At 38.0% G+C, this 27992-nt stretch overlaps 2 protein-coding genes across 4 annotated transcripts; one reads left to right on the top strand and one right to left on the bottom strand.

The window, feature by feature from the left end:
- Positions 1-2: 2 nt before the first annotated feature.
- Positions 3-7069, top strand: LOC117302962 (RING finger protein 207-like). The gene is made up of 2 exons (XM_033786962.1): positions 3-120; positions 3065-7069. Exon 2 carries the CDS (start codon positions 3093-3095, stop codon positions 5031-5033), a length of 1941 nt encoding a protein of 646 aa, XP_033642853.1. The 5' UTR covers positions 3-120; positions 3065-3092; the 3' UTR covers positions 5034-7069.
- Positions 6104-27978, bottom strand: LOC117302963 (L-cysteine desulfhydrase-like). Of its 3 annotated transcripts, XM_033786964.1 has the most exons (8): positions 22105-22163; positions 20890-21133; positions 19601-19779; positions 18325-18438; positions 17185-17451; positions 14498-14709; positions 13861-14221; positions 6104-7375 (listed from the first exon to the last, which is right to left on the bottom strand). In XM_033786964.1, the coding sequence occupies exons 1-7, from the start codon at positions 22145-22147 to the stop codon at positions 13895-13897; spliced, it is 1386 nt and encodes a 461-aa protein (XP_033642855.1). In that variant the 5' UTR covers positions 22148-22163; the 3' UTR covers positions 6104-7375; positions 13861-13894. The 3 variants fall into 3 exon arrangements, with proteins under 3 accessions (XP_033642855.1, XP_033642856.1, XP_033642857.1); XM_033786965.1 differs by lacking the exons at positions 6104-7375; positions 22105-22163 and adding an exon at positions 27575-27978 and having other exon boundaries at positions 13714-14221; XM_033786966.1 differs by lacking the exons at positions 6104-7375; positions 22105-22163 and adding an exon at positions 21252-21256 and having other exon boundaries at positions 13714-14221.
- Positions 27979-27992: the final 14 nt, after the last annotated feature.

The raw sequence follows: 27992 nt of genomic DNA, 5'->3' as shown, positions 1-27992 counted from the left end.
AGTAGGGTTGGCGTAGATGTGCATAGTTTTTGAGAACGTTTTCTTTCGTTAAGAATCCATTACTGTTGCCAGCTTCTTTATAAATTTGAGGGATAAGGTTCACAGTAAGACAAAAGAAAGGTACGTTATATCTAAACTGTGCTTACTCTATTAATTAAATGCTGCTTACGAACACTTACGCGCCTACATAATCATAATGGGTTTTTTTTTAGAGCCCTTTTGTTTTAATGTATAAAACGTTTTCTAACAAAGTTCGGACACAAACTCCACTGTCTTTTCACAGTGCCCTGCTTATGGAGTGGGTCACTTGGGGCCTGGCCCCAGGTGCATGATGCCACTACGACAAGAGCGGTGAGTGATCGTTCGTTCAGCTCATGTCAGGGGCTCACCCGAGTGAGCACCGCGGGGTAGACCCAGGGAAGCTAATCGCACGCACCCACTGGATGCGGGAAGTTGATGCAAAAGAGGGCGCTATTCGACGAAATTTCTGAAGCAGTGACCTAATTAGTTACATTATCCCTTTCATTACAAAGGTTTTAGGGGCCTATAATGGCAGTCATTCATCTTAACAAAACTATGATAATCAAACTAAAATAAACAAGTGACTTTAAATGAGGATTTTCTAATTCCAATCTGGCCCAATTGATATTGAAAAAAGAAGGTAACTTATATTAATGTACTTCTCTTTCTTGCACAACCAACTACTAAATTCATAGTTGTAAGTCATGTTACCTGCCCTAGGTTTGTTACATAAAAATAACAATGTGCTTTAAGAATAGGGTAACGAATTTGACTTTGCCTAAAATTCAAATTGAACACATGGTTATTGCAAACCCTGCCCACCATGATTGACATTTCATTATATACTCGAAAAGCTGGTTTATAATGCAACTTGTTCAATACTAGGGCAAACAAGTAGTATATGCAATGCCTACTACTAATTGCACTAGCGTGTACTGTACATAAATACATACACCATGTTTGTCTATTGCTTGAAGTTTGACACCCAGTCAACAATGAACTCTCATATTTCCTTATAATTGTTGTTGTTTTTTCATGATAGAAACGCTTGTGAAAATATTGTTAATAATGCAACATTTTAAATTAAATTTTAAATGCAACATAGTAAATTAAACTTATTTGAGCGGTACAACAAGGTGTTGTTCTCACACGGCAATGTTTTCCACAAACTGAAAAAAAACACGTGCTGATTGGGGGTTCAATCTACCATTTTGTACCATTTTACCTTCAATTGTCCTTGTAAGAAAACTCTATTGCCAAGTACCAAATTAAAATAAAACTTATCAATGGAAAAACAATTACAATCTCATCATGCACAATGAAAGTGAGATTACAAATATTATGTACAATGACACATTTAAAACCCCATCAGTTAAATAAATAAACACCATGTGTAGGCTATAGGCTTAAGCAGTTGGCAGACGTCTGTCGCGGACGACAATGTCAAAATATAAAGGCTGCACCCTATTAAATAAACTCCCATAGCATTCAACGCAAAATGCTAAATATTAATATAAAAAAATACACGAAAAATACTTAGAAGCCGCACAACTTTTTACAGCAAAGGGGAAATTATTCGCTGACTCTTGAACTTGAATCCTCTGCTTCCCGTCGAATTATTCACCCTCCAAATAAAAACACCCCTTAAAACCAGTAGAGTTTTCCAAACGTATCAATATTGAGAAATGACCGTACATTTCCCGCCAAATAATATTTATGATCATTTATATCAGAGCATATGTCATCCAAAAAAACCTCAAAATGAAAGTCAACAACCCCCAGGTCACATTTTTGGGGCAAAATCTGTACACTCTATGGGCTCTCAAGAGAGAATAGAATATTCCGCTCAGGTTTAATTACCAGCAACTCGTAATAAGCACAACCACGGTGTAGCCGGCTGCAGTTTTTGTTTCGTACCACACGATGGCTACAGGATCAATGGCTCTTGTGCGATACGGAAAAAAAAGCTAGCCGGCTACCGGATGCACTTAGCCCTATATAGGACTCTTCCGCTGTACACAGATACAGAGGCCTATTACGGCCCGTTTTGGGGCGGAAAATTTGCAAAGCTTCATAACTTAAATCTCACCTGCAACAAGCCACTACTTTCAACAGATTCACATTCTATATGGCGGCATACATTATTCTGCGGTGGGTTTTGGTCCTCTTATATTCCTCACAAATCCGTCATTTTCGTGAAATAATGCAACTCCCAACGTTAAAAAAAATCCCGTTTTGATCGTTTTCTTACAGTGTTGTCTGCTGCGGTGCGTACGTGTACACATTCGCGTGCAAGACGCAAGATGCAAGACGCATGAATTTGTGGTCACCGTATCTTGACTGCATAGCGTTAACATGCAACCGCAACGCAAAATTTGCGTGTCGTGTGTTTCATCTTGCGTCAACACGGCAGACTGTGAGAATACGAACAAAAATGTGAATTTCTTAACGTTGGGAGCTGCATTATTTCATGAAAATGAAGGATTTGTGAAGAATGTATGACGACCAAAACCCACCGCAGAAAAATATATGCTGCCATGGAGTGTGAATGTGTTGAAATTAGTGGCTTGTTGCAGGTAAGAGTTGAGTTATGAAGCTGTTAAAATTTTCCGCCCCAAAAATGGACCCTGAATATCCAGGACGTCGCTGTAGTACATTACGAATATGTAAGACCACCAGGGCTAGGGATGCACTGTGCTGTAGCACGTACACGTTGATGCATATTAATATTATGAACATTCGGAGGGCAGTCATATATAATATGAGGCCAACGCTCTCTTATACTCAGTTGGTGGGGTGCACCCTTGACACCTTTCAAGTGCAATTAATATATCCAAACACAGTAACCCACTATTGTATGCAGTAAAAAGGGAAAACAAGTAAGTCAAGTACAAACGAAGTTTTGGGCTTGTGCACTTTATGGAGTGTACGAAATTATTTTCACCGTAAAGCTACTGCCACCTATTGTCAAGAAGTCTAAATATAGTGTTGTACACAGTGATTTTCATCTGAACTAACGGAAATGACATTCGTTTGACTTCAGCTTACAGGATTTGCCCATTCTCTTCAAAATGGCCGAAGCTGCACCAACCACTGAGACCACTTGCAAGATTAGACATATACTCATCGAATGCCCAATCTGCCTGAGTCGATTCACCGATCCGAAAATCCTGGACTGCCAGCACAGTTTCTGCTTAAAGTGTCTCCATGAACTTGTAGACAAGCATAATCCGAAGACGGCTCTTATTATTTGTCCAGTGTGTAGAAAGAAAACTGCAATCCCAGATAAGGGAGTGACGGCTCTTCTTAACAGTTTTTTCTTGAGCTCGCTTATCGATGACGTCATCAATCTTGAAGGTGCGGAGGCGGACATCATTTCTCCTGTCTCTATTTGCGAAGGATGCGACGAAGGTCTTGACGCCGTCTCACGGTGTGTTGACTGTGATGCGAACTTGTGCAAGACATGTCAGGAATACCATGCGAAATTAAAAATGAACAGGCATCACCAAATCGTTGATGTTGTAAGCTCGTCAAATAAGCGACCCAAAGACAAGGACAAATCTGAATCTCCCAAGTGCAAGAAACACACTGACCAGGAACTGTGTTTTTATTGTGACAAGTGTGATTTGCTTGTGTGTCCTAAATGTGCGGTGCTCGATCACCGAACAAAAACCCACCATCTCTCTGAAATCAATGATTCCGTAAGATCTCACCGTAAAGCTGTTGATGAAGCCTTGAAGAAGTTTGATGAGTGGCGGAGGCAATTCCAGAAAGTGGATGACTCTATCAAACACTCACAGCATAGATTAAAGCTCATGGTCGACCGGGCTCTTCAAGATATTTTGGCTAAGGAGGAAGGAGAAATTGCTAAAATAAGAAATGCATCTCGCCTCCTTCAAGAAAGAGTCAATCAAATCGGTCAAGAAAGAGTTGAGGAATTTGAGAGCATACAGAGCAGCAATCGCGATAAGATAAGCCGTGCAGAGAAGATCGTAGCTGCAGTCAATTACTTGATGCAACATGCTGATAACTTTGAGCTGCTGTACCTCAAGCCAAAGGTTATGTACAACTTGACATTCCACAAAGAGCTTCAGCTTCAAAATGTGCAGCACAGCAAGTCATTTGTTGGGTTCAAAGGTCATGATGTCGTCACTGATAATCTGGATATCGGTGAAATACTAGAGGAAGATAATCTGGAAGTGAACACGGTGTTTGGTGGACGTGGAAATGCTGAAGGGAAGTTTGAGTTTGCAGCGGACGTTGCTTGTTTTAGCAATGGTGACATTGTCGTCGCTGATACAATAAGGCAGCTATTATCCACGTTCACATCAAAGGGTGATTACAAATCTACAGATGTTCAAAGTGGAACAAGGAATGGCTACATGAAATTACATTTTGGTGTTGCTGTGACCTCTGATGACCTGCTGCTAGCTACTGACGGACAGGATGTAAAGGTTTATGATAGAGAACTGCGATATATCCGTCAGTTCAGACCTTCCCGGAATAAAGCCAATGGGAAGTCGGGGAGTCTACTTCGTGGTATCGCCGTGGACGAGAAAGATCGGATTGCAGTGGCTGACTGTGAGAGAAAGGTTATAACTCTCCATAAGAAAGATGGTATAATCTTTCGCACAATATATCATGGCGATATTGGTCGGATCTGTCGTCTGTCTGTTAGCAGCAAGGAGCGTGTGATTTTTACAAACTACGACGAGATGAAATTAGTTTGTGTAGATTTCAGGGGAAACGAGGTGTTCAATAATATCATCACCTCCGTTGACGGCAATCCTGTCAAACCTGACGGTGTGTGCTGCGACGATGCTGGAGACATGTATGTGTCTGTTCATTGCGGTGAACGGGGACCTTGTGAGATACATCATTACGATGCATCAGGGGAGCACATCGGCCGTGTAGCTCGTGACTTGTTTAATCCTGCGGGAATGTCGTTGACTCATACTGGTGACTTCATCGTTGCTGATAGATACACGGCCAAGATCTTGCATCGCGTGTGAACTGGTAACAATGACGTACGTCTTGGTCGAAAATGATACATTTGGAAGGCAATTACATATTACAAATTTAAACTTATCGTAAGTGAATGTGAGGCTTCGTCATGGATAGTCTGTTTTTCAGACAAATACACGTACTACACGTTAGTGTTCGGCCAAATGGAACCTACAAACAATTTCTTCATAAAACGTTAACAACATATCTGAAGAACTAGTGTGCACCTGCTCAACACATTGCACGGCGACCCGTGGACATTGGGAATTCCCTTCAAATTCGGAAGCAGAATACGTCGTTTGGAAAGCTTTTCATTGTTTTAATTCATTATTATTTAGGCCCCTACAACAATATAAATTAGACATTTGGTGTTTGCACAAACACAAAGCTGTTGCGTGTTGGTTTGCTTGGATTGTGTGCTTCAATGACCAACAATGGGTCTATCTAGATTTGTATAGACTCCTTGGGGCATGGAGATTTTTTTTTAACAGTGACCTCAAGTTTACCTCTACTATAACTGGAGAAAAAAAAATAGGTTGTGTATTTCTTGAGGTCACGGTTTTTCAAAATTAATTTCCCATGCACCAAGGAGTCTATATAAAGTTCTTTAAACAGTTTAAAAATCGGCCGTGTACTTCTTGAGATTTGGTGCTGCTAACATTTCCTAATTAAATATGCAAATGAGAGTCACGTCACACGTGGTTAATTAATTAAGAATTTCAAAAATTTGCACATCCGGAATTAAGAGAAAAACTTACCGTGTTTTGACTCCCAATAAGGTACACGATGGTCCAATCTACCTCCATGGTCCAATCCAATGTCTTTAGACGAAAACCCTATTAGAACGTACCTTTTAATAATCCTCTTTCCGTTTAGGATTCCCTTTTTCAAGGCTGTCTTCACATAGCCGTGATTGCACAATCACGGCACAATTTGCCAGCTAGCAATAGGGCCTGATTTCTCTTTTAGTCGTTAAATATCTTGTAAATAAATTGTATATTGATTAGTTTTGATGGTGTGGATTAACTCTTAGTGAAATAATACGTGTTTAAAAACAACTCTCATAATTTTTTCATTGTACATGCCTTTCCTACTCCTGCCGATAGGGGGCGCTCTAAGGAGACATATCAACTCAATATGGGAGATTTATGCAGTGTCAAGCTAAAACTTCCCCTCAAAGATCACATAGGCCACCCATGAACCCACTTTAGAACACGCCCAGCTTGATGGCTCTGCTTTGAACCAAACTCTGCATACAATCGCCATTCTCTGCTTCCTGTGCAAGCGCTGAGATTTCTGAAATGTCTGCGAAGCAAAGATTACGTATGACGAGTTTCCCCGCGCACAAGCAAAACTATTTCTGCTAAGCTGTGAAATTCGCTTTATGTAAGCGCACAATTTGCTTACGGCAAAGCAGATTCATGTTTTTGGTTTCTGTTTGAAAATTTACTAAATTGTAATTTGTTTCCTTGGAACTGCTTGTGGCTTCCTTCAAAGCCCTTTTGAAGACCCACTTTTTTAAAAATGTTTGTACTGCCTTCCAGGTTTTGGTTACTGTTTGGTTTAAGTTTAAGTTTACTCAAATTGTAATTTGTTTGCTTAGAACTGTAGTTCAGCTAACTTCTTTGACATTTAACTTACATTAACTTAAAGTTACCTAGAAATATAATTGTTTTCAAACATTAGAGTATAATTATGTTTATGAACAACAAAATAATTGAGTAAATGTCAGACTCGACAATATAGAAATCGTGTAACTGAAAGACGGACACAAAATAACGTTCACTCGACACTAATTAAACTTCAAATATTCTTATTAAATAAATCTTGGGGGTACTTACAATATTTCCAACATAATCAAGGTATAAACTGAAATTATGGCTTCCGGACTTTCGGGTCGCCAGTAACTGTTGGTTGTATTAGCTCACAACATCAAATAAACTTATGAATAATATGCTTTACAGAATGGTTCTTGTGCTCCTTCTCACATCAAGGTCTAATTATCGCACAACAGTTACAATAAATAAATCAATGTATAATCGTCTCTCTGTGTGCGTCACTTCTCAACTTATAGGCAACGTAAAACAAATAAATAATCTACGAATCGGGTTCTGCCAATCTGGCCCCAAGCCTTAAGTTTCACTAACTGGAACAACTTAAGCTTTCATAAATTAACAATGTTCAAAATAATCGTTGCGTCGTTAAAAACCTTCACCGGCGTCGGACCTCCGTCTTGCGGGTGAATCCCAATTATAGCGCCACACTCTTATGTCCCTGCCGTGGTCGTCCTTGCGATCCAGACTTCGGGTACGGTGAGAGGGGTAGCTGATTCCAGTGGTTAAATGGTCATCTATAAACAAAATTAACCAAGCTGTCTAATACTGGGTTTTCCAAACCAAAAGCACATCAGATAAATACATTCTTGATACAACATAATTTCGTTTACCACTTCAAACACTTTCGTTGATGTTTTTCATCACATTAACTTTCCTTTATCCAACTGTTTCAATGCAAAAATACAAAGGCATTTGCCAAAAAGGAAGGGGGTTCTTAAACCATGACCATAGTTAACTAAGGGTGGCACGCAAAGTATGCCTACATAACATAGCTTAGCAGGGCGTTTCCTGCGCAGTCGACGCGTATGACGTGACAGAAATGCGGCACTGCGCGAAATATTTACAAACCGCAGGTTTGAGGAATTTACACTATGTCAGATCGAGAAAAGTAACAATAAAACAATTAAAAACAAATAAATGTTTGTAACGATTTATATGTAAAACACGTAGAAAAAGTTGTTTGAGGTGACCCCGCCTACCCCTTTTGTGACGTCAATCGAGGCAGACTTGATCGAACATCAAACACACATACGTGCAAGTACATGAAATTCCTAGTCGTGAGTTTGTACGTTTCGAAAAAAGAATTATTCTTGCATTTTTCCGACAATGTCGACCAGGTGTATTGCTGCCGTCTCGCTTCGAGAATCCGGAATACACCATACATTTTTACATGCAGAGAAAAGTCTTTTCTAAAACATGACGTCATCCCAACAATTTTTCCAGCTAGTGGGAAGTCGAAGAATGTACCTGAAAGACGTGACGAACCCAAAGGAGCATTTGCCTAACGTGAAAAATCGGGCATTGTTTCAACTTTGAGGGCATGTTTTTAGCTTGCGCCAAGCGTCACGATCTTGTGTTGGCACTGGGTATTCCGAGTGAACCGTCCGCACAGCTACAGCCATACAGGTGCGTGCAGTCGGCTCCGTGACCGTAGTTTTGTACGTAGGCATCATACCGATCAGGTATCCACAGACTTAGTGTACGGGCCAGACTACTCATTTCTTTTCAAATATCGCGTCTTGATTGACGTCACGAATAGCGCCCTCTCGGGTCGGGCCTATGTTTAAATTTGTAAATAAAATGGAAACTAATTTTGTTGAACCTTAGTTATTTGTTTATTCGTTATCCACTTATCAAAACACACATTTTAGTGATAAAAGCTTTATTTTGACAAAATACCACTTCAATGTGACTTTAAATGTTTTTTATTTTAGTGAGCTTTACATCGGTGTTACTGTAACTCAAACTCCCAACCTTCTGTTGTAAAGGCAATCATTATTTAATATCGTATTAATATTCAAAATAACCCACACATTAAAGCCATTGTACACTTTCAGTAAACAGTATTGTCCAAGTCCCACACTTCGTGTATCACAACTTATATATATTAAAATAACAAACCTGTGAAAATTTAGGTTCAATCGGTCAGCGGAGTCGGGAGAAAATAACGGGAAAACCCACCCTTGTTTCCGCACGTTTCGCCGTGTCATGACATGTGTTTAAAATAAATCCGTAATTCTCGATATCGACAATTAATATTGATTTCATGTTTTCTCAAAAAGTAAAGCATTTCATGGAACAATATTTCAAGAGAAGTCTTTCACCATTACCTTCTGTAAACCCTGTAAATTATTTGTAAATCTATGAACTTTTTTGTTTCTGTACCGAAAGTGTATAATGGCTTTAAAAAACGGCCTACACCTTTGAATGAACATACTGATATGGACTCGTGAGAATGTTAACGAGTTATATGAAATTACAAGCTACCTGCTCCTTGTGGCTCAATGTAGTCAAATATAAATAGGCAAAAGGCTGGGTCCAGACTGCTATCTCAAATCACGAGAAGTCATCCGGTTGTGTGTGAGACACATGGATCAACCAAAAAATAAGATAATTTACATTAGCTGAAAGTCACGTAAAACATTATTGTCCAGAAGAGGGTTCAAACAGTTCGGGTCATAATGAGTACCGTGACTCATGATACAAGTTTTTGTGATCTGCTTCCTTACCGAGTCCCATAAACGTCTTGCATGTTCTCGAATACGGAGTTCCTGCTTCGTTAGCCGCTGTGGCAGGAGATTCTGCCCCCCGGAGAATCGGTCCCCCATTACAATCTACTTGGATAGCGCCCTCTTTTGAATCATTCTCCTCAGCCATCGTGAATGGACCCTTCCCATTGATCTCAGTATAATGGAGATCAATGACCCTTCCCTTGAAATATGCTAAGTACATTCACGCATGCGAACATGAACAGACCCTGTTGGTTGGCAAACACAATAGAGTTGTGCACTAAGCAGACGCGCAATCGCGTCTGCGTCACGCACACATTAGCCGTGTACAAAACAGCGCGATGTTCCCTCATTTTGCCAACCAAAACGTTTCATGGGAATTGAAGGGTCTATTTCCCATTTGGGGACCAAATCTCCGGAGGAGAGAATTCCTCGGGACACAGGCCTCAGATCGTACTAACCCGAGGCACCTTGTCTTTTGAGATAGAGACATCTTCCAATGGGAGTTATATTAAAATCCCAAATTAATGAGAAAAGTCATTAATAGTTCCCCATTTCTAAACAAAGTATCTAACTTGAGTGGCCTGGGCCCAATTTCATGGAGCTGCTTAGCAGAAATGAGCAGGATACCAGTGACAACTTATACACAATAGATGGCAGTTTGGCTGGTAACCTTATTCCGGTACACATCATTATTTAGTGCTTAGCTGCTTTTTATGCTTAAGCAGTTCTATAAAATTGAGCCCTGATTAGAATTGGATTTATATTTTGGGTCTGCGATTGCGCTACCCCAGAGATTCGTGGTCTGCCCCAGGCTTACTACCCGGACTTTCAAATTTTTTAAATTTGTGTATTTCTGTACGAGAATGTACGAGAATATTATCAGAACTTTTGTTATTTACTTACGGATATAGCAAATCAGAGCTAAATTTGGTTCGAGTAATCACATGGTTAGGCCTAAGCGCTTTTAAGTGGGCCTGACTTCAAGATTGAGGACTCTTGAACCTTTGACATGTCCTTATTTTTCTAAAGTGCGCCTAAAACCTAAACCTGGTTTTCATTCTGATACTATAACTCTTAAAATAATTTTAAATCAAAAGTATTATATATATTCACTGCCCATCATTGGGTTTATAGCTTAAACAAAAAATCGAGTGTGAAGGTCTTGAAATTATGATGGTCCCACTTTTGTTTAACCCGGAAATGAAAGTCACAATTAGGTCACAAAACTATTATTGTCGAACCGTGCACAGGGGGTTTATTACTGGTTGTCACAACATCAGGTCATGTACCACATCCAAAGGGCAAAATGCTGGCTGTGGCTATCACCAACAGGCGCAGCCATTATCATTTTGCCTATTAAACAATGGTACTAAAAATGACAGCTTATGCTCCACACCTGTCTGTTTCTCTACCAAAGTCAACTACATTTGAGTTCATTTGAATTGACATCATCTTCAATTATCACATTAAACCATATTTTATAAAGTTTATTAAATAACTTTGTCTCCAAACTCTTACACTTTTGCAGCAGTGTCTATAGACAACCTTCCGTAATACATTTACCAAACCCGTTTATCAAACCCGCATGCATAATCAAACCGCAACAAAAGCATGATAAAATATTGCATTAAAACACGTAATAGACAATCGTTATTTACCCGAATCTTTTAACATATCACCATCTAATGATTTACAAGGTGCTGTGTCGCAAAATGCCACAACCAGAGACACAAGAGTGAAAGCCTTTACTTAAAGACACTGGAAACTATTGTAACAGACCAGTCTTCTCACTTGGTGTGTCTCAACATAACATAAAATAACACACCAGTGAAAAATTGAGCTCAATTGGTCGTCGAAGTTGCTAGATAATATGAAAGAAAAAACACCCTTAATTGTCGCACGAAGTTGTGTGCTTTCAGATGCTTGATTTCGAGACCGCAAAATCTAATTCTGAGGTCTCGAAATCAAATTCGTTGAAAATACTTCTTTCTCGAAAACTCTGTTACTTCAGAGGGAGCCGTTTCTCACAATGTTTTATACTTTCAACAGCCCCCCATTAAAAATTACTCAGTACCAAGTAAGGTTTATGCTAATAATTTATGCTAGTAATTATCAGTGCCTTTAACGACACGTGTACTAACTTCTTTAAAGCCATTATACACTTTCGGTACAGAAAACAAAATAAAACTTCACAGATTTACAAATAACTTACAAGGCTAATGGTGTAATGGTGAAATATTATTCCATGAAATGCTTTACTTTTTGAGAAAATATTAAAACAATTATCAATTCTCGATAGCGAGAATTACGAAAAAAAATTGAACACATGTTATGACACGGGGAAACGTGCGGAAACAAGGGTGGGTTTTCCCGTTATTTTCTCCCGACTCCGATGACCGATTGAGCCTAAATTTTCACAGGTTTGTTTTTTTATATAAAATTATTAGTTGAGATATACGAAGTGTGGGCCTTTGGAAAATACTGTTTACCGAAAGTGTCCAATGGCTTTAATGTGCATAAAACACGGGACACGGCTTTACTTCTTTATCCGAAGGAATTGAAGCAAACACACACTCTGCTGAGCTTGAATCCTGGGCCAGGGCGCTTGACCACTCTGCCACGACAGGCTCATATTATTAGCTAGACTTGATTCAAGTCACAATCCCGTGCGATCGCCAGGGTCCTCTCTGCATTCCCCAATTCGCACGCGGGACCACGATATAGTTACATGTTGACTGCGGGCATGCTTAGGGACCCGTTTCACGAAATAGGGACTTGAATCAAGTCTACATAATATGAGCAGGAGTAAAATTAATAACGGAGAAGGGCCAAACATGCATTGCATTACTATAAATTTATGTTTAAAGCCATTTCGGTAAACGGTATTGTCCAAGGCCCACACTTCGTGTATCGCAACCTCTATAGAAAATAACAAACCTGTGAAAATTTTGGCTCAATCGGTTATCGGAGTCGGGAGAAAATAACGGGAAAACTCACCCTTGTTTCCGCACGTTTCCCCGTGTCATAACATGTGTTAACATTTTTTTCGTAATGCTCGCTATCGAGAATTGATATTGTTTTAATGTTTTCTCAAAAAGTAAAGCATTTTATGGACTAATATTTCAAGAGAAGTCTTTCACCATTACCTTCTGTAAACCCTGTAAGTTATTTGTAAATCTGTGAACTTTTCTTTTGTACCGAAAGTGTATGAAAAAGATTGTTCCTCCACTCATATTATTTGTGAATATATTTAGACTACAAAGAGTATGTGTGTAGACTTTGTCATACAATAACTACGGATATTATGTTCACAAATGTTACAAAAGCATTTTTTGCACAATATTATTAAAGTCACCTGGAAATGGTATTTTTTCAAAATAAAGCTTTTGTCAATAATATATGTGTTTTGATGAGTGGAATGTGAATACACAGTTAACTAAGGTTTAAAACAATCAGTTCTTATGTTATTTACAAATTTAAGAGTAGACCCCGACCCGAGAGGGTGCTGTTCGTGACGTCAATCGAGGCAGACTTTGCCTGTAATGCGTAGAGTAAACAACAATTGCAAAGTACATGTACGGACCAAGTCGTGAGTTTGTACGTTTAAAAAAAAAATGTTTTTTCCGGCAATGCCGACCAGGTGTATTGCTGCTGAATGCAGAAAAACACTTTTTGAAATGTACCAACTCACGACTTGGACGTACATGTACTTTGCACGTGTGTTTACTATACGCATTGCAGGCAAAGTCTGCCTCGATTGACGTCACAAAAGGGGTAGGCGGAGTCGGCCCCCCCCAAAAAAAAAAAACTTTGTATATATTTTAAACATATAAATCGACAAACAATTACTAAAAAAATTGTTTTATTGTTCGTAAGCATATACTCTTATGTTTGAAAAAAAAACCATTCTATTTCCAGGTGACTTTAAGTTTTGTCAAATTTTACATAATGTACTCTGAAGTATCCATTTACACTACCCGACTTATATGACCCACGACTAAGACAATAGGAACTTGTCTGTCAATATATATTTATTTTATTAAATAAACAATTTGATTAACAGGGATGATAATAATTATCTGAACCAATATAAGAAATCACTAGCTTCAGTTATTTTACCTGCATCAGCGAGGGTTGTCCTTAAAGAAACGGGACACTATTGGTAATTGGCATAGACCAGTCTTCTCACTTGGTATATCTCAACATATGCATACAATAACGAACTTGTGTACATTTGAGCTCATGGTCGTCGAAGTTGCGAGATAATATTGAAAGAAAACCCTTATCACACGAAGTTATGTGCTTTCAGATGCTCAAATTCTAAATTTTAGGTCTCGAAATCGAATTCATGGAAAATTACTCCTTTCTCGAAAACTAACTTATTTCAGAGGGAGCCGTTTCTCATTATTATGATTTGTACTATCAAGCTCTCACCACTAGTCGTTCCCAAGAAAGGATTTATGCCAATATTTATGTTGAGTACTTACCAATAGTGTCCACTGCCTTTAAACCAGAACCAACTTAAAGTTGTAAAACTTCCAGTAGAGCATCCCTCAGTCTGGTGTAATCTTCTTTACAGTTGTACACTTGACTTGAAATTCTGCACCAAAGCCTTTGATTGAAATAAGAGAATACTACAAACACCTGGCTGTGCTTGTAAACATCACTCATTAATCTGTGACAAGTCTCAGTACATGCAGGATAGAGACTCGTCTCTGGAATGGCAACCAATGACATACATGGAGCTCTCATACCAACTGGTATTTGAAGCTTTTCAGCATTCAAAGCTTTTGAAATCATGTCTGCTGCCCAACTTGAAAGTGTCGAGTTGTATGTGACTATTTCCTCCTAAAAAGGCACACAAAAAAAAACCAAGTCAGAAACAATTATTATTGATGCACACAGTTTGCTTGACCTATTTTGATAAACCTATAATGACCTTAATGCAAGGTCAAAAGCAACAAGTTTTATTTAAAAGTTTAACCGTACTTTGTTGCAGATATTGACTATTTTATTTGAATTATGTGAGCACACAGTGCTTATCACATCCCAAATTTATAGAAAAATATTCCACTAAACATAATGCACGTCTGCGTAAACAAGTTTGGTGATATCAGTGCTTACCATTCCACCCAAGTCATTGTAGAATTTTATGGCTGTTTCTGCCAAATAGTAAGGAATACAATCTCGTGTGCCTAGAAAGCAGAACCTTTGCATCAAGTTTGAATCATACTGACGATATGATGTTGTGACTGGGCTAATAACATCCTTGTAGTCTGGCTGAACCCACAAGAAGGCACACCCACGAGGAGTAAACAACCACTTGTGTAGATTACCTGGAGAGAAACCCAAAACAAAACAGAAAGTCACTTTAAAACAAGTTAAAGGGCAGCTACATGACTGTATTATTTAAGTGTAGGGAGCCCAAATGCGCCCTCAGTGTTCAAATGTCGAATACAACTTTGTGATTTAGATAATTCATAGTAAAAAGTTAACTTTTGGGTCGCGACCTGTAAAACTCACCCGCTTTTCCTTTTGTAGCTTTGCGCACGAGAGAGTTCAAATATATTGTTGGTATGTGTTTCTCTTCATATTGTGGGCGCATGGCTCTGACCAAGCTCCAAACAGTTTTTATAATTTTCTAGCACTGTTTGCGATTACATAATGTTTGTATGTGTCGTTTTAAAATTTTAATCAAAAATACCCCAGACAGTTTCGCTAATCCTATTGGTGGAGGGCAAGTAACGTGTGGGTGTTTAAACGGTTGATAATGACCAGCTGGAGCCGTGTATAGCTGGTTCTTTCGGATAGCATTTGTGCGGGTTAGCCCACAGCCTCGTTCTCATGGGTGATCGATCTCGCCGCGCCAATGACCTTGTGCAATGGTATTTTCGAAAAGGTCTATTTTAGCCCATGGATACGAAGATGCATTACTACGCGCACAAATAACTATCCGAAAACTGTCTCATAAAAATGCACCACACGTACAGAGCTCAATAAGTAAGTCGCAAAACAGAGTTTCCTACTTTATTAAGCCTTTTATTAACTAAAATATGGCATTTAAGAATGGGTATAAAAGAGTAGGTGACTCGTTCTTAAACGGCCGTTTAAAACTTTGCAGGGTCGTTGCCGTGCGATGAAGGCTGTCGCCTTCAGCTCGGACCTTTATCGCACGGTCACAACCCTGCCGGTTTTAAACGGCCGTTTAAGAAATCGTCGCTACCCTTTTTATTCCCTTATTTAAGCCCTTATTTTTCCCCGAAATTTGTATGGCTGCTATTTGAATCGGGTAAGGTCCAACTTGTTTATTTTAGCCTCGTGCGTGTGCTTTAATTTTCTCTACCTTATGGAGACCAAACAAAAAATGGTAAAATAAAAGGAGTCCATAGGGAAATTCTAAAGACCTGAGTGCTCCACAAGGAGTTTTGTGTACAAAGTCTATGGGAAGATCTACAGTACAGGGACAATGGAAAGAAAAAGATGTCTCCACGGGAATGCACAAAAAAGGGAATGTGTGCACATGGACATGTCTGCTATTGATAACCGAGGACTTTAACAAAGGGATCCGGGAAAAAGTCACACCGGGGACAGTCCTCGGTAAATTTTGTGCGCAAAACCGGGGACGTCTGAAAAATGGGAGAACAAAGAGAAGTCCTCGGTCTGAACCATAAACATGCCTGTGTGTGCAAGTGTGTGTAACCAGGCTTGTGTTGTGCTGTTAGTCAGTGCGTTGTGTCGTCAAATATAATCATTGTTTTGTATTTTGTATTGGAGAATTAAAACCAGTACAGGAGACCACTTTATATTTTTTAGACGTCATTGTATGGCTTTTGAAATATGTACGACCTATATAACTGCAAACAAACAGTGTACAAAATTCATCAACAACTTAATCTGAGATTTTTATTTTATGATTGTTCTACTTTTGAAATACGATTTCCCTGGCAGGTTTGCAATAAGGGAATCAATGTGTGGTGAAGAGGTTTTCAACTAGTGGTTTAAACCCGCCGAGGCCTGGTTCTTGATAATTTTACCGAGACGAAGTCGAGGTAAATTATCAAGAACCAGGCCTCGGCGGGTTTGGTAAAATTATCAAGAACCAGGCCTCGGCGGGTTTAAACCACTAGTTGAAAACCGATTCAACAAACTTTGAATCCCTTTCATAATAACCTTTTCGGTCTAAAAAACAAACCTTTTTGGTCAAAAAGTGAAATAAATGCAAACATTATAATTGTTCAATGATTTCTTTCAACACAACACCCCTCCAGCTATGAAATGGTAAGGCCCGCGGGTAAACAACTCCTTATAAGGAGATTGCTGTGTGCGTCGCGCGTATCGCGTGATATGGCACAACTGTTCCAGCCGTTGCTCTCGACCAATATTACGAATGAAGAAACTGTCTTATAAGCACAGGTGCAAGCTCGCGTGTCACGCCCATGTTTCAACACTTTTTACTGGTGTTATATCATCCGTTCAAACACCCCCGCGTGATGCCCTCTCGACCAATCAGAATGGATAACTGTCTTAGGTATTTATGAATACGAAGTATGTTTGAAACTAAACAGAAAGTAAGACTGAAATTCTGTCGAAAACACTTTAGTGATGTTACTACACTTTAGTGAATGTTACAACACAAGACAGTATAGTATCATCTATAGTCTGAACCGTTTTCAGTGTCTGTTTATTGCTCAAAATATCTCTAAAGAGAGATCATCTCGCTTTCGGGATCTGATCCTCCTTGGATCCTTGTAGGAGGATCAAGTGTTAACGCGGTGTGTGCTGTCCAGTCAGAGAAAAGCACACTAACATACCACAATAGAAGTCCACGCCCAGATCTTCCATATTAAGAGGGATTTGTCCTGGTGCATGTGCACCATCTACAAGCACCATAACTCCATTCATATGACACAATGCTGCAATACGCTTAACTGGCATTTTGATTGCACTGGCACCTGTGATGTGGTCGACGACTGCAAGTTTGATGTCTTTATCATCCTTTAAGACCTCAGAGTACAAGTTGATGATGTCATCCTCACTGTCAATAGGAATTGGAATCTCTAAAACCACGGTTTCTAAAGCTAATTAGAACAAATATACAAAATCGATGACAACATTTCTACAAACATATTCGGATCTGACAGTCACTTTTAACAGATTAAATTTAAAACAATATTGCACACTTTAATGGGTGTAATAAATGTATCAAATACAGATCAATAGTTTGGATTTTTAGTTTTTATCGCCCTCTGTTGACAAAACACTGTATACGTCATGTTTCGCCGGGCAAAAAGACGCGTAGTCTTGGTAAGATTGCGTACACTTTCTAGCTGGCTGCCAAAACACAAAGGTTTTGCCCGGTAGTACTATGCGTGCGAACCATGTTATGGTTTTCGAGTGACGTCAGAGGTCACATCGTCTATAGTGTCCTGGTTATTGGGCACCTAACATTTCTGTAATCTATCTCAGTGCCCTGTGGAGTGTACAGCAGTGGGCTGCCATTTTTTCAAACATAACTTCGACCTTTACCCTCGCAAGAACCCATTATTGTATGCCACTGTTAGAAGAAACTATTTAAAAGTGTCATGACTAGGATTCGAACCCACAGTAGGATGACTTAACCACCTAAACTTGAGTTCGATGCTCTAGTGACTATTTTGAAGTTTGTGTTACTTAAATTATTATTTTGTTTAGATGACGAAGGAATAAACTTTAAAAGTAAGTCCTCAAAAGGTCACATCTATCTTTGAAAACATAAAATGATATCCTAATTGCTTTGGGCAAAAGCCGGTGATAAAGTCCGAATACGCAATGAATGGCTCAATAATATTACCAATTTTGTTAAACACAAGCACACAAAATGTCTCTGGTGGTACTAAAATAAGCACTTTTCAGATATTTAAAAAAGCAGTTATATGTGAAGTGAAGTTAAAAGGCAGCACAAATGATTTTACCTAATCGTTTGGAAACAAACTCTACAGTTATCTTTACAGGTCTGTATGTGTGACTTGTAATCAAGATCTTGTCCCCTCGTTGAAAAGACAGGCTCTTCAATACAGCATTGGTACCTGCAAAGAAACGTAATATACAAAATGGGTTCTTTATTGTATTTGCCGTTTTTATGTTTTAATCAATTATTTTCAAATTAACTTCATACTATTCAGCTACTGTTTCTAAGAACAATTTTATCATTATTTGTCTATCACAAGGTCCAATAGAAGCTCATATGAAAAAAAAAACCAAAAAACCACAAGGGTGTACATTTTCCCCCAACATTTTCCTTATGCAAGGTTGCCCCAAACAAGCCTAAGAACAACCTTTGGTATAAAAGGGGCTGCACAAAGAAAGACAATAAAGATGAAAATATTAAAACTCGTGGGAGCTAAAGGTAAGAATTGATATTCCTCTTAATAAAGTCTAGATTGTTTGGATAGGGGGAAACATGCACTATGCAGGCACATGGCCTACGTTAAGGTCGGGCGGCATTTAGGTACAACTTTGGGGCTACATTTAGGTCAGGGCGACATTTGGGTACAACTTTGGTCCTACATTTAGGTTAGGGCGACATTTAGGCACGTTCAGGGCGACACTTAGGTCATGGCGACATTTCAACTTTGAGCCTACGTTTAGGTCAGGGCGGCCTTTAGGCACAACTTTGGGCCTACATTTAGCCGAGGGCGATGTTTAGGTAAAACTTTTGGCCTACATTTAGGCCAGGGCGACATTTAGGTACAACTTTAAGTTTTAAGATTGAAAGCTATGTAAGGATGAATGAAACATTTGTAGAATGCCCCTTATTTTTGACCGCGCGAGGGCGCTATAAATAGTATTTTGATCACTTTCGGGGGTACACGCGATTCGCCCTGCACAAATTAATAGGCGTTCTGTCACTTTTGTTGCGCCGTAGTTTCAATTTGCTTTAGAGGTGGATTATAACGGCTCCTTTAAAAGTCTTATTGTCTGTGATGGATTAGATGTCTGTGGTTATAATGTGTTCCAATCTTTAAAAACTGTTTTGGGTATGAATGAATATACCCCCGGAAGTGATTGAGAGCGCCCTCACGCGGTCAAAAATATGGCCCATTGATACAAATCTGAGAGCTGATGGTATGATGCTGCAGCAGATTTATAAAGCGAAGTATGCAAAACTTAGTAAACCTTGAAAAGGTCTAACAAGTCATGCTGATAGTATTATGCCAAATAAAAATAAACTATAGTAAGGACCCTCACCTGTTGTTACATTTTCAACCAGAACCAAGTCTTGTCGTTTGGAACCTACAAAGGCAGCCACTGCATCAACTCCATCGGCATACATGTTGGTGTTATGCGCTTCCTCATGTGAAAACAAATATGGATCGTATTGATTTCTATACCACAGTTCAGGATTTCTCTCACGCTTCTCCATCAACCTAAAATGAAGAAAGATGTGATCATCATAAGGACATTAAGTGATTGCTACTGGCTTTGTGTAGAAAGGAGTTCAAACTCAGCAATTGAAAGCTTCAATTAAGGGGCCTGCCCAGTCTCATTAAAGGCAGTGGACACTACTGGTAATTACTCAAAATAATTTTTCGCATAAAAACTTACTTGATAACGAGTGAAGGGGAGAGGCTGGTAGTATAACACATTGTGTGAAACGTCTCCCTCTGAAGTGGAGTAGTTTTCGAGAAAGAAGTAATTTTCCACGAATTTGATTTCGAGACCTCAGATTTAGAATTTACTGTCTTGAAATCAAGCATCTGAAAGCACACAACTTCGTGTGACAAGGGTGTTTTTTCTTTCATTATTATCTCGCAGCTTCGATGAGCGAAAGAGCTCAAATTTTCACAGGTTTGTTATTTCATGCATATCTTGAGATACAGCAAGTGAGTCTATTTACCAATAGTGTCTAGTGTCTTCAAACTTGATAAACTCACCCTTTACTCACGGTTTATTCAATCGGGGTTCCGGTTATAACACAGTCCAAACGAAATCTTTGTTGATCCAACTGGAATCCAAGCTAATCCAACCGGAACCTCGGTTAAAACCAGTTTACCCAACCAGCCGGGATTCAAGTTAAGTGTTTGCGGAATCCAACCGGGTCTCGATAAATTCACCATGTACATTATAACTTTGTTCATTTTACAAAGCTTGGTAATGAGTGACTGGACATATTTCCACATCAAAAGTAAACTGAAACGTCGTCTTTTGATAGAGGATTGATAGCTTGTAAAACAAGTTCGACTTCCTTGATTTGCATTGCAAGAACTACAGTACAATTCACAATGGTGGAAACAAATTTCATGGCTCCCCAATCATCAAAGAATATTTACCTCAAAATTTCGTATACAGCTTATTGTAAATTAATTGCTTGAGTGTACAAGTAGATTGTGCGGGTAGAGTGGATTCAATAGGTTATTTTTTATCAAGGTATGCTTGGGGATCGGATAATGGCACCTTGACTATGATACACCCATTCGCACAAGATGGCACCCATCTGCTGAAAGTTTCATGACAGATATAGTGCAGGGTCAACCAACCTCTGTTGTTTCTCAAGAACTGGGCGTGGCACCGCTCCAAAGGACCCATTATTACACTGATAGACGTTTGCATCAATACAGAAATGTTGCTTCCTCAAGTCATGACCAAATGTTGCCCTTGTTGACTGTTTCTGGGATGTGGATGACCAACGATGATACTGACGAAGCATCCACATAATACAAATAGCTGAAACTACGGCAAAAGCCACTGACGATTCAAACTCTATTGACCTCATTCTGCACTCTGAAATAGAAAAAATTACAATTCAAGCTGTTGTATAACAATGACAGTTTCAATGTTTATACTGGTGTGGCGCCAAAAACACAATAGACAGAATGACAGAAAGTAAAACTTTCATTACCAGACAGAAATTCAATCAGCATTTCAACTCGTCAGTGTTGAATAATACAATAAAAATGCCCAAAAAATCATTCAATTTAATCTAAATGAAATTACTTTGCAATAAAAAAGTACATTGCAATAAAAAAGTACATTTACAAAAAAGTGCAGTTGTCCATAAAAACAAGAAATAAGTGAAGAACACAGCAGTAATTAATACTTTTATTAAAACTAATTTAGATTAAAATTTTAATGAAAACTAGACATAATTGCATTTGTGAATAGTAGCTGTGTATGATTCATGGTTCGCTGGTGGCGATAACAAACTTTTATCATTTTGAACTGAATGCTTGATTTTTTATCTAGAGGTTAGTATGCTTGAGGCCAGTAAGAATATTGTGCACATACACCATGTAGTTTTTGTTGGAAACAAACATCACAGTGTTCTGTTACTATACGAATGAGAATGAGAGTGAAGTACCATGGAGTGTGTTGTTCCACTGTCTGCGGAGCTGGGTACACAAAGACCCAAGGGCTGGGTCAAATTCCACTTGTAAACCTGTGGGAATGAAACGGGGTTAGTGTGTAGAACCTGTTGTTGTCTCGATGATACGAATAACGTAGTGCTTTCTCTTTTAGTTTCCTAAGTTCCTGAAACAAGCGTACGCAACTTTGGTTAGACATGGTGAAAAAGAAAACAAACGGGAACAAATCTGTAGAGAAAAGCAATAAAACAAATGTTAATAAACTGAGGCTGGCGGTAACACCAAGGGATGATAATCTAAAGAGGAGTAGGGGTGGTTCTGAGAAGAACCTTTGGTTTCAATTGGAGAAAATGTTAAGTTGACAAAGATTTGAGACGGTAGCATACTCACCTGGAACATGGAAACTAGCTGTTGCCGGCTCAGCTTGATACATGGACGTCAGTAGTTTTGTGACTCGCTGTGTGTGCCGTGCAAATGATATTGCATGCGATGCCGTGTGGTTAACACAACTCAAAATCAATCAGTCACGGTCGCCTTAGTAATAAATAATAATTCAGAAATACCTGGGACAGTTTCTCCATTTTGATTGGTTGAGAGGACTGTCACGAGGGGTGAAATAGAAAAAGTCACAATTCAAGCTGTTGTATAACAATGACAATTTTATACTGTATGTCTCTCTCACTTGCAAAAGGCGGCTAAAACAATTGTTTTAGACATTTATAAAATCCTCTATGTATTCAACCATACATAACGAGGACAACACAGCATTCCCTAACGTAAAGCAGGACAAGCCATTCACATCATGACAGCAACAGCAAGGCCCAAATTCAAGAGTTGATCACTAGAAGAAGCCAAGCACCAGAATAAGGTTACCAGCTAAAATACCATGATACTTGTTAGCTGTTCCGACCTACCGTCGGAACAGGTATTGTTTTCGTCGAGATTTTTATTATTAGCTGTTCCGATCCAGTCGGAACAGCTATTGTTTTCGTCGAGATTTTTATTATTTTTATTATTATTATTATTATTATTATTATTATTATTATTATTATTATTATTATTATTATTATTATTATTATTATTATTATTATTATTATTATTATTATTATTATTATTATTATTATTATTATTATTATTATTATTATTATTATTTCATTTTATCACAGCATGCAAAAGAAAGATCTCATTTTCCTTTGTGCCGGTAACTCCTCGAGCCGGGCTACGTCCCGTAGCCTTAGATCTCAAGGGTCTTTCTCAGGATACTCGCTGTTCCCAAAAGCGCTGCCTTCTGTAATAGATCTACCCTCACATTTGTCCCTATTTCATCTAGATGTTTCCCCAGTGCTTTGGGAATGGTGCCAAGTGCTCCAACCACCACGGGGACTACTTTTACCTTTACCTGCCAAATCTTACGAAGTTCCCTGGCCAGGTCCTGGTACTTCTCGATCTTTTCCATCTCCTTCGAAGCTACCCTTATATCACCTGGCACCGCTATGTCAATGAGATGACACATCTTCTTCGTCTTATCTAATAGCACAACATCCGGAAGCCTATGTTGTATAACATTAACATTATTATCATTATCATTATCATTATCATTATCATTATCATTATCATTATCATTATCATTATCATTATCATTATCATTATCATTATCATTATCATTATCATTATCATTATCATTATCATTATCATTATCATTATCATTATCATTATCATTATCATTATCATTATCATTATCATTATCATTATCATTATCATTATCATTATCATTATCATTATCATTATCATTATCATTATCATTATCATTATCATTATCATTATCATTATCATTATCATTATCATTATCATTATCATTATCATTATCATTATCATTATCATTATCATTATCATTATCATTATCATTATCATTATCATTATCATTATCATTATCATTATCATTATCATTATCATTATCATTATCATTATCATTATCATTATCATTATCATTATCATTATCATTATCATTATCATTATCATTATCATTATCATTATCATTATCATTATCATTATCATTATCATTATCATTATCATTATCATTATCATTATCATTATCATTATCATTATCATTATCATTATCATTATCATTATCATTATCATTATCATTATCATTATCATTATCATTATCATTATCATTATCATTATCATTATCATTATCATTATCATTATCATTATCATTATCATTATCATTATCATTATCATTATCATTATCATTATCATTATCATTATCATTATCATTATCATTATCATTATCATTATCATTATCATTATCATTATCATTATCATTATCATTATCATTATCATTATCATTATCATTATCATTATCATTATCATTATCATTATCATTATCATTATCATTATCATTATCATTATCATTATCATTATCATTATCATTATCATTAGTATTCTTTGTTTCCGCCGTTTTTTTATTCATTAGCTCCTAAACCATAAGGTCAAAAGAGTTAAATCATATATCAAATTGAAGCTTAGAACATAAGCTTTACTCTAACAAAAAAGTTTTAAAATTCTTAGTTAATTAACCACGTGACCCTCATTTGCATATTTAATTGGGAAATCTTTGAAGCACCATATCTCAAGAATTACACAGCCGTTTAACAGACTGTTTGTAGATATAGACTCCTTGGGGATTGGAGTAACTGATTCTAATAAGAGATGTTTCAGTCCATGAAAATCAATCAAAGTACGTCTATAATTAACGATTAATTAAAAATCTTGGCATCATGGGTACAACGTAGTTCCTCATAAACTGGATGCAGTCACATTCAACGCATTGCAATAGCTTCTCCACGGTTAATGCAATTCAAAATTGAGATTTTGCAAAAGGCATTGGATTGGGGTAAGTTGCATACCATCGTGTACCTTATGAAATTTATTAGTACGAAAAATACAATTTTAAGACTGTGACGTCATCACATGTTAATTTATGCTAATTAGAAGCTTTAATGAGTTTTTCTTTGCAGCACTATATCTCAAGAAGTGTACGGCCGATTTCAAAGTTTTTTCAGTATTAGACTCATTAGGCATAGGGGAATTGCCTCGGGTAACCGTGACCCCGATTTGACCTCTACTTCCGGGTCAACCGGAAGTGGGACCAAATCTGAAGAGTTACACAACCGATTTAATTTTTTTCTTTAGTTATAGATTCCTAAGGCATTAAATTTTGTTGGGGAAAATCCGTGACCCCATTTTGACCTCTTCTTTTGGGTCAACCGGAAGTGGGACCATTTCTCAAGAACTAGACAACCGATTTTCAAATTTTTTTTAGTTATAGACTACTTAGGCATTAAATATTAACTTTGAAAACTGAGACCCCCATGTTGACCTTTATTTCCGGGTCAACCGGAAGTTGGACCTGATCTCAAAAACAACCCAACCGATTTTCAGACTTTTTTCAGTTATGGGCTCCTTTGGCATTGGGCAATCGCATCGGGTAGGTATGACCCCATGTTGACCTTTAATTCCGGGTCAACCGGAAGTAGGACCTTATCTCAAGAACTGCACAAACAATGTTCAAGTTCTTTTCAGTTATAGACCCTTTGAGCTCTAAAGATTGAACTTGGATTACCTTGACCCCAAATTGACCTTTACTTCCGGGTCAACCGGAAGTGGGACCATATCTCAAGAACCATGCAACCGATCTTCAGTTTCTTTTCAATTATAGACCCCTTGAACCTTGAAAATTAAAAAGGAACAGCTCTGTGTTTGTTCACAAACACTTGATGTCTAGTTTTTATTATTATTATTGTTCTTTGTTTCCGCCTAAAACCCCATTGCGTTTGTACAGCATTTTTGTTCAGGCTCCGTCTCCTAAAGTATAAGGATAAAAGAGTTAAATCATATATCAAATTGAAGCTTAGAACATAAGCTTTACTCTAATAAAAAAGTGTTAACATTCTTAATTAATTAACCACGTGGTCTTCATTTGAATTTTTAATTTGTAAACTTGATGCAGTCACTTTCATGTTATTGTGAAACATTCTCTTCGGTAATACAACACAGTATGTACCTCGATGAGTCGTTGACTTCTTGAGAGGAGTCTATACTGTTTTGTTTCCTACCTGCGTTCTGGACACATTACTCTGTACACGCACAACGTACGGAGGTTTAGGATTTTCGTTAGAACGTGCGTTAAATTTGTCCTTGTTTTTCTAACCGCGTTCTGGACCAATTACTCTGTGCATGGGTTTTCGTTAAAACGAACGTGCGTAATAAGATAGGGGTTTTTGACGACATCGACGTCGTCGTCAAAAACCCCCTTAAGGCATCTAATACTACATTTCAACCCTACTTAATAGTTATAGGCGTTAGCAGTTCATATTTAGTGACAATGGTCGCAAAATCATGAAACGAGAATTATTTCGCCGGATCATAATCCCCTCTGTTGATGCACACATGTAAAAACCCACCATTTTTACATCGTGCCCTTCTAGCCTAGTGGTCATCAGTCGCGACTACACATCTGAGAATTGCGAGTTCGAATCTCCGTCCGAAATCAATATTTTTGTATCCCCCAAAACGAAAAATATATTTCTTTTTGTAATATTTAAGTTTGATTCTTATCTTTATATCGATAGTGTTGCCTTTTCTTTTTCTCAAATGTTAGCCCAACATAACCTGTGTGCATGCATGATACGATGATGTTTAAAAACACAGTAAGCGAAAAATGGTGATCATAAGCCTAGAGTGTGGTGGTTAAGAGTTCTGTGAAATCAACTTGTACTAGATCAAACATCAAAAAAAAAAAAAAATCGTAATTAATTAACCACGTGACCCATATTTGCATATTTAATTGTACAAGGGGACAAAGTTGTTGGAACTTCCTGTTGATGCTGACATCATGAGAACATCAGCATAAGTATTGGAATTGCACTACCTATTGAACCACTTGGAGTGTTCAAGGAGTCCAACACGTCAGTCTAGAGTCCAACTCAAAAAATCAATTCAGGCATCATCTTCAATTTAATTTTATGCAACAAGCAAACTTATAAATTTTCTGATTTTATTTCAAAGGGAAACATAATTGGCTGTTAGCAAACGGTTTCCAACAAAAACTACATGGTGTACGTGCACAATACTCTTACTGACCTCAAGCATTTACCTCTAGATAATAAATCAAGCATTCAGTTCAAAATGATAAAAGTTTGTTATTGCCACATTATTCAGCGAACCATGAATCATACACAGCTACTATTCACAAGAAAATCTATGCGTTGAGGGTAACAGACAGCACACAATGGAACCGGAGTTTAACAATGACAATACCAAAAGTGCAATCGTCCTCGCTCCCCAACCAAGGTGACTACAAAACGTCTCTAATGGATAACAATGGTATATTTCGACATGGTTTTTTTCCCAGCAAGAGTTGTGGGGCCCAATTTCACTAGTATTTATTTTGGGTATTTTGTTTATCTGTTTCATTTAAATATATGGTTAAGTTTTATTTTACGCTAACTGTTTTTGTGTTTGTTCTTCCTGTAATTTTGAATTGTTTTGCCGCTACATAAGATTACACCCACTAAATAGAATTGCTTACATTGCTTTCTTCGTTACAAAACAAGGGGGGAGGGGGTCCGTACTCGTTAAGGTTTGCTTTTTATGGGCCCCTCCATCCCCTACATGTGTTTTGCATTGATTTTTAGTTTTTGTTTTCTATTATTGTACGATTGCATTTGCTTGTAATACATTATTTATTACCTTCTGTGTAGACTAAGCAAGTCTCGCGCGTATTTGAACTTGCGGGACCATTATGTTCCAAACCTTATGGAGTTGAAGTAAATGTAAACACTGTCAATTTACTTACTCAAAAGTACTGATAAGATGACCATCCACTCTTCCAAGAGTCAATCGCGGCGATGGTCAAAACGTGGTAGAGCCAACTAGTGTAAGAATGTAGCGCACGTACTCCAGAAATTAAGAATCAAACCGCACGAATTGCAACTTAGAATTGTTCCGCTTTTCCACAGAAAAAGGTGCCGGAATCCGTCCTCAAAATACTCGGAGCGAAGATATGTAGTATACAGTGTTAGCAATGGTCAGATAGGGTTTTCCTGAATACCCTTTAATGAAACTTAACTGAAGTTATAAAACCGAAGGTGGAGCAATAGAATGATGCATGTTCATCTGTTGACTTCATAAAACAAGAGGGCGTTGTCCATGCAAAAAGCTGAAGCCATGGAAAAAGTCAACTGCTGTTGCATGCGTGTAGCAAATAACAATGT

This window comes from Asterias rubens, chromosome 19, assembly GCF_902459465.1.
Source record: "Asterias rubens chromosome 19, eAstRub1.3, whole genome shotgun sequence".
NCBI lineage: Eukaryota > Metazoa > Echinodermata > Asteroidea > Forcipulatida > Asteriidae > Asterias > Asterias rubens.
This window is presented reverse-complemented; position numbering and strand designations above follow the sequence as displayed.

Coding starts and splice junctions, on each gene's coding strand:
- LOC117302962 (XM_033786962.1), top strand. CDS start 3,093: ATGGCCGAAGCTGCACCAACCACTGAGACCACTTGCAAGATTAGACAT.
- LOC117302963 (XM_033786964.1), bottom strand. CDS start 22,147: ATGTATCAAGCTGAGCCGGCAACAGCTAGTTTCCATGTTCCAG. Junction 19,780..20,889: donor GTTCTTGAGAAACAACAGAG/GTTGGTTGACCC, acceptor TCTTCATTTTAG/GTTGATGGAGAAGCGTGAGA. Junction 14,222..14,497: donor ACAATGACTTGGGTGGAATG/GTAAGCACTGAT, acceptor GTGCCTTTTTAG/GAGGAAATAGTCACATACAA.